Source organism: Hoplias malabaricus, chromosome 2, assembly GCF_029633855.1.
Source record: "Hoplias malabaricus isolate fHopMal1 chromosome 2, fHopMal1.hap1, whole genome shotgun sequence".
Lineage (NCBI taxonomy): Eukaryota > Metazoa > Chordata > Actinopteri > Characiformes > Erythrinidae > Hoplias > Hoplias malabaricus.
In genome coordinates this window covers 6,710,794-6,724,020 of record NC_089801.1, presented here as the reverse complement: position 1 = coordinate 6,724,020, position 13,227 = coordinate 6,710,794, and the positions used below count along the sequence as shown (strand labels likewise).

At 45.8% G+C, this 13,227-nt stretch overlaps 1 protein-coding gene across 1 annotated transcript; it reads right to left on the bottom strand.

Annotated features, from left to right (window-relative positions):
- Positions 1-80: 80 nt before the first annotated feature.
- On the bottom strand, positions 81-8,385 carry si:ch211-63p21.2 (FH1/FH2 domain-containing protein 1). Its single transcript, XM_066660979.1, has 9 exons — positions 7,330-8,385; positions 6,758-6,901; positions 6,083-6,265; positions 5,582-5,701; positions 4,862-5,023; positions 2,438-2,670; positions 1,867-2,119; positions 278-386; positions 81-207 (listed from the first exon to the last, which is right to left on the bottom strand). The coding sequence occupies exons 1-9, from the start codon at positions 7,789-7,791 to the stop codon at positions 179-181; spliced, it is 1,695 nt and encodes a 564-aa protein (XP_066517076.1). The 5' UTR covers positions 7,792-8,385; the 3' UTR covers positions 81-178.
- Between the last annotated feature and the right edge of the window lie 4,842 nt (positions 8,386-13,227).

Sequence of the window (13,227 nt, the reverse complement as noted above, 5' to 3'; positions counted from 1 at the left end):
TGATGAGCTGTCCGGTGTGGTTTGACAGGTTGAACAGAGGGAGCAGCTGGTTTCATGTCTCTTCCTTCTCCCTCTCAGCTGCTGGGTATCACAGGTTGTGTGTCAGTGGTGGCTGGGGGGGGGGGGGGGGGGTGTCTAGATAACAGCTGGAACTGGAAATGGTAAAATCCATGTTTCTTTACCACTTCAGTCTTCGTGGTACAGAACCTGAAAATGACAGAACCGTGAGCGTTGGCATTGTTTGTGGGGACACAGTGACGGTGTGTGTGGGACGTACCTCTCGTGCTCGGGGTCTTGCTGCGGTGCTGGGGGACACTGAAATCGAAGCAGGAGGACGATGTGGGGGTCTTTAACACCTCCTCCAGCTTCAACTGCTCCTCGTTGTCCTGCAGAGAGAGGGACAGCAGTAAGGCCCATGCTGCGCCGTAGGGGCTGTGCTTTATGTTCTTATTCCAGATGGTCACAATGTGCCTCATAAACTGGACTCCTCGGACGCGAGACAAATCTCGGCTTTTCCTCTAACCTTTGAAAATGGGACTCTTGTGAAACATGTTCTGATTTTTGATAAAGTCATTTTTAATTAATCACACTTATACCTCAATAAAACGTTGTATTGAATAATTAAATGATTTCATTTTACTGAAACTGAGACACTGTCTTTCACGTGAAGCACTGCGCAGCGGTGGCAGTGGCGCCTCCTTGTGGGTAACTCTGCTTTAGGGTAACCGGTTGTGAGGGTGTGAGTGGGTTTTGTAAATGTAAATCTGGGTGTGGGAATAGAGTCATATCTGTCATTTGATCAGCATATAGTTAACATTACAAAAGCAGCCTCTTCTTCTAGATTAAGGTTGTTGTTTCAGGAACTCAGACACGGGGAATCATGGTGAACTCGGATGCTGTGCTCCACGAGGCTGTGCTCACACTCGCTCTGGTTTGACGATGGTGAGGCGGATGCGTGTTGATGTTTCAGGGTGATCTTACGTCTGTTCCCTTTGGTCTCCCTCCCTCTAGTCGGTCTATTACAGTCAGATCAGCGGGAGTCACTGACTAATGATGATATTTACATTTCCTTTTCTATTTCACCCAACAAAAGTAAGACCTTCTCTTAACTATTTTCTGAGAAAATGGCGGCCCACGGATGGAAGATTGTTTTCCTGGATTCTCCTGCGGTCCACAACAGACCAGACCAGCTGCTCACCTCCATCTACTGCTGCCAGCCTCAGACCACTCAACATTACTCACCACCATCAGTTACACTGATGTAGAAATGGACTCGGACTCGGATTAACAACACTCGGACTGATGCTTCCAAATATTGTGGCCCCAGATTGATGCCACTATCACAGTTATTAATATTATTATTGCATTAATCCCCATTACTTCCATCACACTTACATCAGTACTCTAATAACTACACTGTAGTATAACGACAGACTCGACTGGGGAATACCGTTCATTTCTATCAGTGGTGTGATCAGAGGAGGACGGTCCCTTGTGAGTCTTAGTTTCTCATGAGGTTTCTGCCTCTAGCCTCGAGGGAGTTTTTCCTTGCCATTGTCGCCTTCAGCTGCTTGCGTGGTGTTTTCTGATTTGCATTGCTTCCTGTTCTGATAGTAATTCTGTGAAGCTGCTTTGTGACAACATCACTTGTAAAAAGCTCTATATAAATACATTTTGATTGATTGATAGACTGATTGTGTGTGTGTGTATGAGTATGTTAGTGCATGTATGTGAGACAATGGGAAAACGAGTGAGGGAGAATGCAGGTGAGTGAATGAATGAGTATTGAATGAATGATCAGGTGAGTGAGTGTTTGGGTGAGTGCCATTTTCAGCAGTGTATCACTTTAACTCTTTGATCTCCCACCTGAGACTGGTTTTGCAGAGCTCTGACATTTGATTTAGGGGTGGAGACACCTTGTCCTCTCTCTTCATCCCTCTCTCTTTCTTTCTCTCTCTCATTCTCTCGCTCTTGCTCCCTCTCTCTCTGCTGGAGGATGGAGTGGCGAGTAGCTCTGTACTCCAGAGCAAAATCACTCACTGTCTTGCAGAACGCATCTGGACTTGTCTCCCTGACCATGGAGCGAGAGTAGCCCAGGTACATCAGGAACGAGTGAAACCTGAGAGACAGAGAGGGAGAGAGAGTGTTGTCGTATATTGTTGTGTGATTTTCCCCTCATCTAGGATATGCTTGTTCATCTTGTAGGAGAACCCTGGATGTCTGTGATCAAGAACTAAACACCCAACGTCAGCACCTGACCTGAGTTCCATCAAATTCTCACAGCAATGCACACATATCTACTGTAAATATTTACAGAAGAGCAGACGCTGTTACTGTAGTGAAGGACAGACAAACTCCAGAAGGCCTAAAGGACCAGCAGGTGTCCAGACTTCGGGAACCAAACTGGACTGAGACTCTAGCGCTGAGGGAGGGTTACCTGTTGATGACCCGTCGATGGACGGCTCGCAGCACCTTTAACCTTTCCCCACACTCTTTCAGGAAATGAGGCAGTTCCTGACGGAGAGATCCCTCGTTTCCATTTCTCCTATCTTCCCTGCTTCCTCCCTTCTTCCTCTCTTCATCCTTCTCCAGCACATGCAGCTGCTCCCAGGAAGATCTGCACAGGGACTCCAGCTGAGCCAGATTGGACTGCATCTGTGAATAATCACACTGACAGAACACAGGGCTTTGTTTATTTAATGATTACTCTCATTTCTGGGATTAAGATTACCACTACCACTAGCACTATTACTACTACCACTACTACTACCACCACTACCACTTCTACTATTACCACTACTACTACCACTACTATTACCACCACTACTACCACTACTATTACCACCACTACCACTTCTACTATTACCACTACTATTACCACCACTACCACTTCTACTATTACCACCACTACTACCACTACTATTACCACCACTACCACTTCTACTATTACCACTACTATTACCACCACTACCACTTCTACTACCATCACTACCACTTCTACTATTACCACCTCTACTACCACTACTATTACCACCACTACTACCACTACTATTACCACCACTACCACTTCTACTATTACCACTACTATTACCACCACTACCACTTCTACTACCATCACTACCACTTCTACTATTACCACCTGTACTACCACTAGTACTACCATCACTACCACTTCTACTATTACCACCTCTACTACCACTACTATTACCACCACTACTACCACTACTATTACCACCACTACTACCACTACTATTAACACCACTACCACTTCTACTATTACCACTGCTACTACCACTACTACTACCACCACTACCACTTCTACAATTACCACCTCTACTATCGCTACTACTATTACCACCACTACCACTTCTACTATTACCACTACTATTACCACCACTACCACTTCTACTATTACCACCTCTACTACCACTACTACTACCATCACTACCACTTCTACTATTACCACCTCTACTACCACCACTACTACCACTACTATTACCACCACTATTACCACTACTATTACCACCACTACTACCACTACTATTACCACCACTACCACTTCTACTATTACCACTACTATTACCACCACTACCACTTCTACTACCATCACTACCACTTCTACTATTACCACCTCTACTACCACTACTACTACCATCACTACCACTTCTACTATTACCACCTCTACTACCACTACTATTACCACCACTACTATCACTACTATTACCACCACTACCACTTCTACTATTACCACCTCTACTACCACCACTTCTACTATTACCACCTCTACTACCACTACTATTACCACCACTACTATCACTACTATTACCACCTCTACTACCACTACTATTACCACCTCTACTACCACTACTATTACCACCACTACAATCACTACTATTACCACCACTACCACTTCTACTATTACCACCTCTACTACCACTACTACTACCACTACTATTACCACCACTACCACTTCTACTATTACCACCTCTACTACCACTATTATTATCACCACTACTATTACCACCACTACCACTTCTACTATTACCACCTCTACTACCACTACTACTACCACCACTGCTACCACTACTATTACCACTACTATTACCACCTCTACTACCACTACTATTACCACCACTACTATCACTACTATTACCACCACTACCACTTCTACTATTACCACCTCTACTACCACCACTTCTACTATTACCACCTCTACTACCACTACTATTACCACCACTACTATCACTACTATTACCACCTCTACTACCACTACTATTACCACCACTACAATCACTACTATTACCACCACTACCACTTCTACTATTACCACCTCTACTACCACTACTACTACCACTACTATTACCACCACTACCACTTCTACTATTACCACTACTACTACCACCACTACCACTTCTACTATTACCACCTCTTCTACCACTACTATTACCACCACTACCACTACTACTATTACCACCTCTACTATCACTACTATTACCATTACTTCACAGTGGGGCACCGTTGACCTGCACTAAAGTGGGATTCATTACAATCTGTTCTGAACTGCAGGGAGCAGCCATGGCTAGGTTAAATGCAGTGCCTCTGTTTCTTCCTGGGGGTTAATAAGTATTCTCATCTTCTTTTGTGTTTAGTAGAATTTAGTGCATGGAGTGTGTGGAGCCTTGAGGTGAGAGTGTTAATAATACACTTCAGTTACTTAAAACACAACATGACCATCACATCCTCACAGCAATGTTCTAACATCCAGCCCAAAGCCTCAATAGAAGAGCAAAAGCAGTCACAGGAGCCACAGTCACACTTTATTGGTTCCCTTAAATGCAGAATAAATGCTCCATTGCCTTACCTTGCTGGCTCGGGTGACAGCGGTGATGTCAGAGTACAGATCTGAGGACTGTGGGTAGAGCTGGAGCAGTAACACACACACGTGCTGCAGGAGCGGCTGGCGGCTGTGTGTGTCTCTCACCTGAGAGAGTTTCCCCAGGTAACTCAGCTCAAATCCTCGAGCCTGGAGAGACACAGAACACGTAACTTTTCACTTGCTCTTCATCTCTCTGTAATGCTGATGGAGGGGTCTTTACACAGGGCATTGAGCCTGGTGACCTTAAAGCAAAGCTATGTAAGATTTGGTATTTTTGCTCATGGGCTCCCTCTAGAATCGCAGAGTGTTATTCACGTTCCCAGCACAGCCTTGAATCAATTTACAGTTGTCTGCTCACTCACACAGTCATGCTCTTTTTTCTCTTCTTCCCTTCCTCCACAGTTGTTAGTGCATATGGCTTGTGCTGTGAAGCTGTGCACAGTTCTTGTGAGAGGTTTCCTACCCTCCTACAAAGTCTAGTTTCTATTGTGCTCAACCTGTAACCGCACCATAGACGCTGATTTCCCTATTAAAGGACACTACCTCATAACAATGATTTCAAAGCAAAAAATTTTTAGACAAAAATGGTTACATAGCGTCGCTTTAAGCTCATGTGCAGCTGCTCCAGAGCATCCCATTTTGTTCATGTTTCTTAAGGAGTTTATAAACAACATCAGCGTCAATCAACACAGAGAGAGAATTCACCTTGCATCCGTTCAGAAAGTTCCCAATGGCGAGCACCGTGGCCAGGATGCATCGGAACGTCTGATTGGCTGCTAGCTGCTCCATCGCAAACTTCAGATGAAAGAGAGGCTCCGCAATTTCCTGTTTATTCAAACATCCAAACACAGCACGAAGTCAAGCAGCACAACAACAAACACAGTCAGTGGGGAAAACACCTGAGACGAGCTGCAGAGCTGCAGAACTGCCACGTCAGTGTAATAAACATGCAGACACTCACTTTAAAGGTGCAGTCAGTCTACAACAAGCAATGTTTATGAAAGTCATTCATTTCACACATTTAAAGTCTACAAACTGCAAGCGATGGGCATCTCCCTGAGTCCCTGGAGTTTATGCTCCACAGAGTGTGTCGACCACACGGGGGCGCCATGACGAAAACAGGTTTTGTCAAAGTCACTGACGCCTCCAGGCCAGCAAGTGTCAGTGTAATGTCTGTTGTGTAAAATGAAAAAGCATGCTCCTCACCCTCTCCAGTGTGTCGTAGTCCAGTGTGAAGGCCCAGAGTTGGAGCCGGGCGCTCAGGTGAGTGATGTTGCCCAGGATGAGGAGGCACTGCTCGGCTGGAGCCAGGGGGCAGCAGGGGGTCTGGGCCTTAGCCTGTTTAATCAAACGCAGCTCGTCCTCAGAGGGAACCAGCGACTGGAGCTTCTGCAGAACACATCACAACACATTCTCACTTTCACAGGGTGCTTTTATCTCCTCCCACTGAGGGATTCAGAAACCCACTGCAGCTCTGTCCATGGTCAGCGTTTGCAACTTAACCCTCGGGCGCTTCTGATTGGACGTTTCTGGATGTTGTTGTGAATCTCTCAGTGAGAACACAGTGCAGAAACAAGGGGCAAATCCTCTGTGAATCTGTAGAGTCTGTCCTGCCCACCCCCTCTGATCACCAGACCCTACACCCCTCACACCCAGAGTTACCAGTTTGTAAAAGCTTCAGGGCGAATGATCTCTGTCCACAGCTGTGGGTCGAAGGGGCTCTTCCAGAGAGAACTGAGATCAGCTCAGAATCTAAATGTTGTTCCGTTAACTTCAAAAAAGGAAATATTTTGGAGATACAAAGGTCATCTAAACCTGGGTTCCCTGGTGGTGTGACATACACACGCTGGGCCCGCAGGAGATGATGCATTAGAATATTACCTGGACGTCTTCCCTGTCCAGCACACTGGAGTCCATGCTGTAGATGGCCGGGGGCAGCAGGTGGGGAGGGGGCAGACTGCTCAGGGCGATGGTGATGATGTTACTGCGCTTCACGCCCAGCACAGACACACACGGCTGCTTCAGCTGCAAACACAAAAGAACTTCTTCAGGTTCTGGATTTTCCTTGACGATCTGAGCCCAGCTGCTGTCTTTATGATGTTGTCACTTTAGCAAAATAAACGTTACATGTGGCACTGATTAGGTGGCAGATTGGAGGCTCATGTTAGTCGCCACACACACACACACACAAACAAAACCATTTACATATGGCTCATTTACATACTGCTCATTTACATACCATGCCATCTATAGCAGAGATGAACCTGAGGGGTTTATTTAATTATTACACAATTTTTACTCTATAACAAATGCCTCACAGCACGGTTGTGTTTTAAACTGTGAACCCATGATTTCTGTGAAAATAAAGATGCTGATGGACACAGTGCTGTGCTCCAGAACTCCACATTACATTAAAACCCAGTATAAAGAGCGAACTCCCGCCGAGCCCTTACCCGTCTTCCACCCGTCAGAGCAGAGAGGACCTTGTTGCTGCTGTTCTTGTTCTCAAACAGGTACTCCAGCTTGTTGGTGTCCACATGAACCGGTTCCAGTCCGGCCCAAATCGACTGCCTCCCAAAGCGGCTCACTCTGGGCAAGGGTGGCAAATTCAACAGCGCCCTCCAGTGGAGCCTCAGAGTGCGTTGGTTGGGCTCAGGAAGTACTGGACTGGTACCAGACAGAAGAGGAGGAGCCAAAGGCGGGGCTGGTGGAGGTGTCGGAGGTTCCGGTTTGTCTCCTGGGGTTTGAGCGGGTGGTGACTTGCTGTGGGCGGAGTCATCCTCACCAGCGTCCAGGTCCAGATCCTCTTCATCCCACAGGTCGGAGAAATCTAGGGTGTTGATCCGCAGGCACGGGGCATGCTTTAGGAAGGAAGTCCACGACTGGTCCAGAGGGGAGCATTCTGGTGGTTTCATTGGCTCTTGTTGGCTCTTGTATGACCTAGAACTATGGTAGAAGCGTATGTAAAGTCTTCAGGGCTTGATAGAACCCAGTTTTACTTTGGAAACACTCCAGTGTCTCAGTGAAGTCTTCAGCATTCACAGTGTTTCCAGAAGGTGTCCTGTTGGTTCGTAAGGTTTACCTTCAACAAAACAGGAACATCAGAAGTTCTTCATCCCTCACTAAAAGGGGTTCCGTTCTCCTAGAGTCCCTTGCAACTATTAGTTCCCAGTGGTTGCTCCTGGGGTTCCCTCTGTCAGCTGAGGTCTCCTCACGGGTCTGGTCCCAAATCTCCTCTGTTCCTGCAAGAACCTTGTTCCTGTTTGGACTGTCCAGGACTGATCGGTTCTTCTGTGAGTGCACAAGCTGAAGTTCTGCAGACAGTCCTCAGTTCTGAGTGGAACAAGGCTTCTATCAAAGACCTCGCTTGGTCATAAGCTTCTCATGTTCTTAAATGTTCTCCAGGCACTTCCTCGGCTCCAAACATCTTTCAGAGTCGCCCTGTATATGAGAGAGAGAGAGAGAGAGAGAGAGAGAGAGAGAGAGATACTGTCTCGCTCTCTCCAGCAAGTGACTGACCGTTTGAGTGACCAACAGTGTGTGTTTGTGTATGTGTTTGTTTAAGTCTGTGTTTATTTGAGTTGCACCCTTTTCCTTAATTTCCTTATCACCCCAACATCTCCTGTTTATATTGCCCCTGAGTATACACAACCCCTCCATCTTATTCTGTTGAACTCCACCCTCTCTCTCTCTCTCTCTCTCTCTCTCTCTCTCTCTGTTCCTCTCTGTTGAGAGATGTGGAAATCCCATTCTCTGTACAGTAAGACACAGTGATGAGAACTCTGTGTTTATCTGAGTATTGTTCCAGTAACACATTAAAGGGAATGTATGCAATTGAGGGAAACACAGTTCTCTCTGGTTTGTTTACATTCAGAAGCTCTGCATTTTTTTAAGAAGGAATGGCGTTCTTAGAGAGAGAGAGAAAGCCTAGCACCGGACCCAGACATTTTTTTTTTACCCATTTACAGACACCGGGGCTTCGTAAACACATTAGAGCGGTTTCCAGAGCAAACCGACTACAGAGCAGCACATGGAGAGGACACACACTCAGAGCTTTATACACAGGGTTTTTAGATTAATATCATGATCGTCATTTTATTTCTTGTGAAATTTATTATGTAAGAAACAGCATCTCGAAAAGTCTTAAACCAGATGTTAGAGAATTCCTTTGAGAATCTGATTGCGTATAGCCACACAAACACACTTTCTGATGGATTCTAAGCTCCACTCCAGCTCAGACCTGTTGCTAAATGATGACCTGTGGCCCATGTGCAGCTGCTCTAGAGCTAAGGTCCTGAAAGGGTCCAAATGGGTCATGGGGATGTGTCATAGGATCCACATACATTGGTTTTAAAAGGCTTATCTAGCTAACGCAGGACTTTTATTTTGACAGACATTTCTTGCCGTGGTTGGGCCAACATTTGTGGTGTATGGACCGCTGCTACAAAGACACCCATCTCACTTCCTGCTTCCTACTGGCTCGTTCAGTCGAGAGCGGTTTAGCTCCGCCCACTCACACTGAAGTTATAAGGAGTGTTTCAGTCTCCACTGCTTTTGGAACCAGGCACAGAGCTGAAGGACAGCTGATCAACACAGAGGCTGTTTACATCCGTCAGAAACAGGGTCTGGGAAAAATACAGTGGATCCATTCCAAACCGGATCAGGAAGAAGTGGTGAATGAATGAATGGATGAATGAATGAATGAACGTTTGAGGAGTTCTCCTGCTCTGGGAGCTGTATAGACTCCTGCTGTGTCAGTTCTGACTCTACACACACTGTAAAGAGACTTTTCCCTCTAAGTGTCGACTCCACAGTTCACTGAGTCAGCGCCTAACGACCGGGAAGAAAGACTCTCTGTTCTCCACTATTAGCTTCACAGGGTTCACTGCAGTTTCACACAGAAGCCAAAACACACGTTCGCTCCCAGCAACCCCGCCCCATAAACACACACACACACACACACACACACACACACTGCAAGTCTGAATGTAAAAGAGAACACAACCTGGGGAACCTCTACGGCCCAGGAATCCCGTTTTACTCTTTCTCAAATTCCATTTTATTTTTCCCAAAATTCTGGTAATTAGTCAGATGTTAGCTTTTTAAAGAAACAAAAGCAAAATGATATTTTGTAATAATTTAAATTACTTTAATTTAGCAAAAGTAAAACATATCTAAAAGTTCAGGGTGCATATTTTGTAACTAGAAAGGGTTAAGATTCAGGCGAACGTTCTCACAATGTTCTGTCCACAGCTCGATCCAAGCCCTGCGTCGAGCACGGCCTCGCGTCACAGCGGATCATTCAGAGAGCGGAAGCAGAAGTGTGGAGGCAAACAGGGGTCGGAGTGAGGCTAACGAGGCTAACCAGGACATAACTCCCTAAACTCCCAGGACACTAAACATCTCAGGAATAAGGCAGAGAACATGTGTATAAAAGAAACACCACACAGAAATAAAGACTACATTTAACTCTCCTGTATTTACTGTGTATCGTCGTCTTTAGAAAAAGTGCAGGGGCATTATTCCACACCTCCAAATTCAGGTGCTGTGAAGTTCAGGTCTGAGCTTTTCTCCTGCTCCTCGTCCTTTCAGACCCATGGTGTTGTCCTCTCACAGACACAAACAGCAGGGGTTTTCCTCCTGTTTCTCAAAGATGAAAGGCTGTTTATCTGATGGGGACAGCTTTGATGTTTTACCAGTTCTGGAATGTCACTTATTCCCCAGTGAAGTTTCTCTTTCTCATCCGGAGGGTCTCCGGTTCTACTCCTGGGACCGCCAAGGCAAAATTCATTCACAGCTGAAGTGCCCTTGAGCAAGGCACCTAACCCCCAAACTGCCCCCAGGTGCAGAGGTGGTCACAGCCCCCTGCTGCGGCTGCGTGTGCATTTACTGCCCCTAGTGTTTGATTGAAGAATTGCTCACCAGTGTGTGTTTGTGTGTTCACTGCCACAGAGGGGTCAAATACAGAGAAACCATTTCCCCAAGGGATCAATAAAGGTGTTTCTTCTTTCTTCTTCTTTTAGGCGTGTACTGCACCTTGCGTTATTTTCTGAGAATGTACTCGAACCAAGCGGACACAGGAACCAAACGGACACAAGAACCAAGCGGACATAGGAACCAAGTGAACACAGGAACCAAGCGGACACAGGAACCAAGTGGACACAGGAACCAAACGGACACAGGAACCAAGCGGACACAGGAACCAAGCGGACACAGGAACCAAGCGGACACAGGAACCAAACGCACACAGGAACCAAACGCACACAGGAACCAAGCGGACACAGGAACCAAACGTACACAGGAACCAAACGTACACAGGAACCAAACGGACACAGGAACCAAACGTACACAGGAACCAAACGTACACAGGAACCAAACGGACACAGGATACGCGAGGCAGCCACGATGCGTTTGCAAACACGTAGTTAACAGCAAGTAAATCTCTACAATTAAGTGAGTGGATTCTCCAAATGTATCACCTGGGAAATGTCTCTTTGGAGACAAACGTCTATACACTGATGACACTGTGACTAAATTAAATATAAAACAAAGTGCGGTTGGAGACACATTAACATTTTCTGTCCACTTTATAATCCACAAGAGCAACTTATTCATCAAACTCTGAGCACGGTTTATGTCTGTAGCTGCAGGGCAGGCTGCACCAGCGTGGTTGCTCTCCTAATGCTGTTTAATGAGGTGGTAAACCCAGGAGGGCTGATAGGAATCGCCCGTTTGGATCTGCCCTGACCGTAATGATGTCTGATGATGCTTAATTAGCTGGGGGCTTCTGTTAGAGCCAGACGTTAAAGACGGCACTGATTAGAATCTGTAAAACGTGCCTGGGTCACTCTCTTCCTTTGGCAGCTTGTGTGTGGGGCAGCAGCGGTCAGACTTCAGAGGTTTGATAGATGTCTCTTCAGAAAGAACAACTAGAGTTCAGCGTTCACCCAGATCCAGATTCCTCTTAACTCTGAGACTCCTCTGCACTGACGCTTTAATGTTGATAAATCCCTGCAGACCTCAGAACAGAAAAAGGTCACACACAAGAGAAGGATATGTTCAGTGCATTTTTGTTTAGACATTTAATGGATATTTTTTGTACGGTGCGCTTTCCCTTTTTAATGCATTAACATTAAATGTTTATGACTAACAGCAGCCTCTGCACTCCACACACCACAGGGTCTTTATAAAACACAGCTCCCTATTCCCTTCATTGCTCACTTTGCAGTGCACTATTATAGGGAACTGAATTCAGGCGGGTAAATGATTTCAGACACTAATGCTGCGTTCAGGAGCTCACCATAAACCCAGCGGTGGTTAAGCAGTGGATACGACTTCACTGCGTTCGGAAACTTGACTGAATATCCACCCGCTGTGCACCACAGGTCACCAATAAGTGGTTCATCATTAGAGTGGTAACAAATCTGATCAAAGTATTTGTCTTTTAATCACAGAATAAAACTATTCAAACACATATTCGCCATTTTCTCCTGGGGAAGAGGTAAAAGGTCACGATATATGTCACACTCAAAAACTCCTGCATCATCTAGAATCCCGAGTTCACCGGCGGTAAATACGACTGCGTCCACCATTCGGGTGCCGTTTACAAGTCGGAAAAAATGGTATTTCCACGTTTCAGACATCATTCAAACGCAGCATAACTCTTGCAGGTTTTACCAACCAACGCAGTGCATTATGGGTATCTGCTATCCACTAATGTCAGCTAGTGTACATGGGTTGTACGCTAATTTTTTCAGTGCATTTAGGGATTGTTTGAATTCACTGAAAATTCTGCACTTGTTTTTCAGACACGTACAAAATGGCAGAACCCAAAAAAAAATAGTGCACTCTGTAGTGAACAGGACTCGTGAACCGTGCATTCAGAATCTCCAGAGGGTGTTAAAGGCCTAGTACTGCACCACATCTAACTTTAAATGTACACACTTCATTCATCTTATTTAATAAAGGCACATTTCACTCCTTTTATTTCCTTATTGTCTGTTATATAACATCAGTGAATGAAACCTTACTAAATAATCTGATATTCCGCACTAAACTCTGCGAGAGGACTTCAAGTCACTGCTGAGGACTACAACTCCCAGCGTCCTCTGTGCGCCGCGAGCTTCCGTTTTAAATCCGAGCGCTCAAATCCGTCGTGATTAAAACACTTTTATTTATTTATTTATTTATTTATTGATGTGTGTCTCGGCTCCTGAGCGACTCCCGAACGGTGACAGCGTTCTTTATTGTGTTTGTTTCTCGCAGAGTGACCGCCGAGAGATGGGGTGTCCGCGCTGAAGGTAAGCCGCGTCAATAACGGACTAACGGCTCAGCGCCGCGGTCCGTCCGCC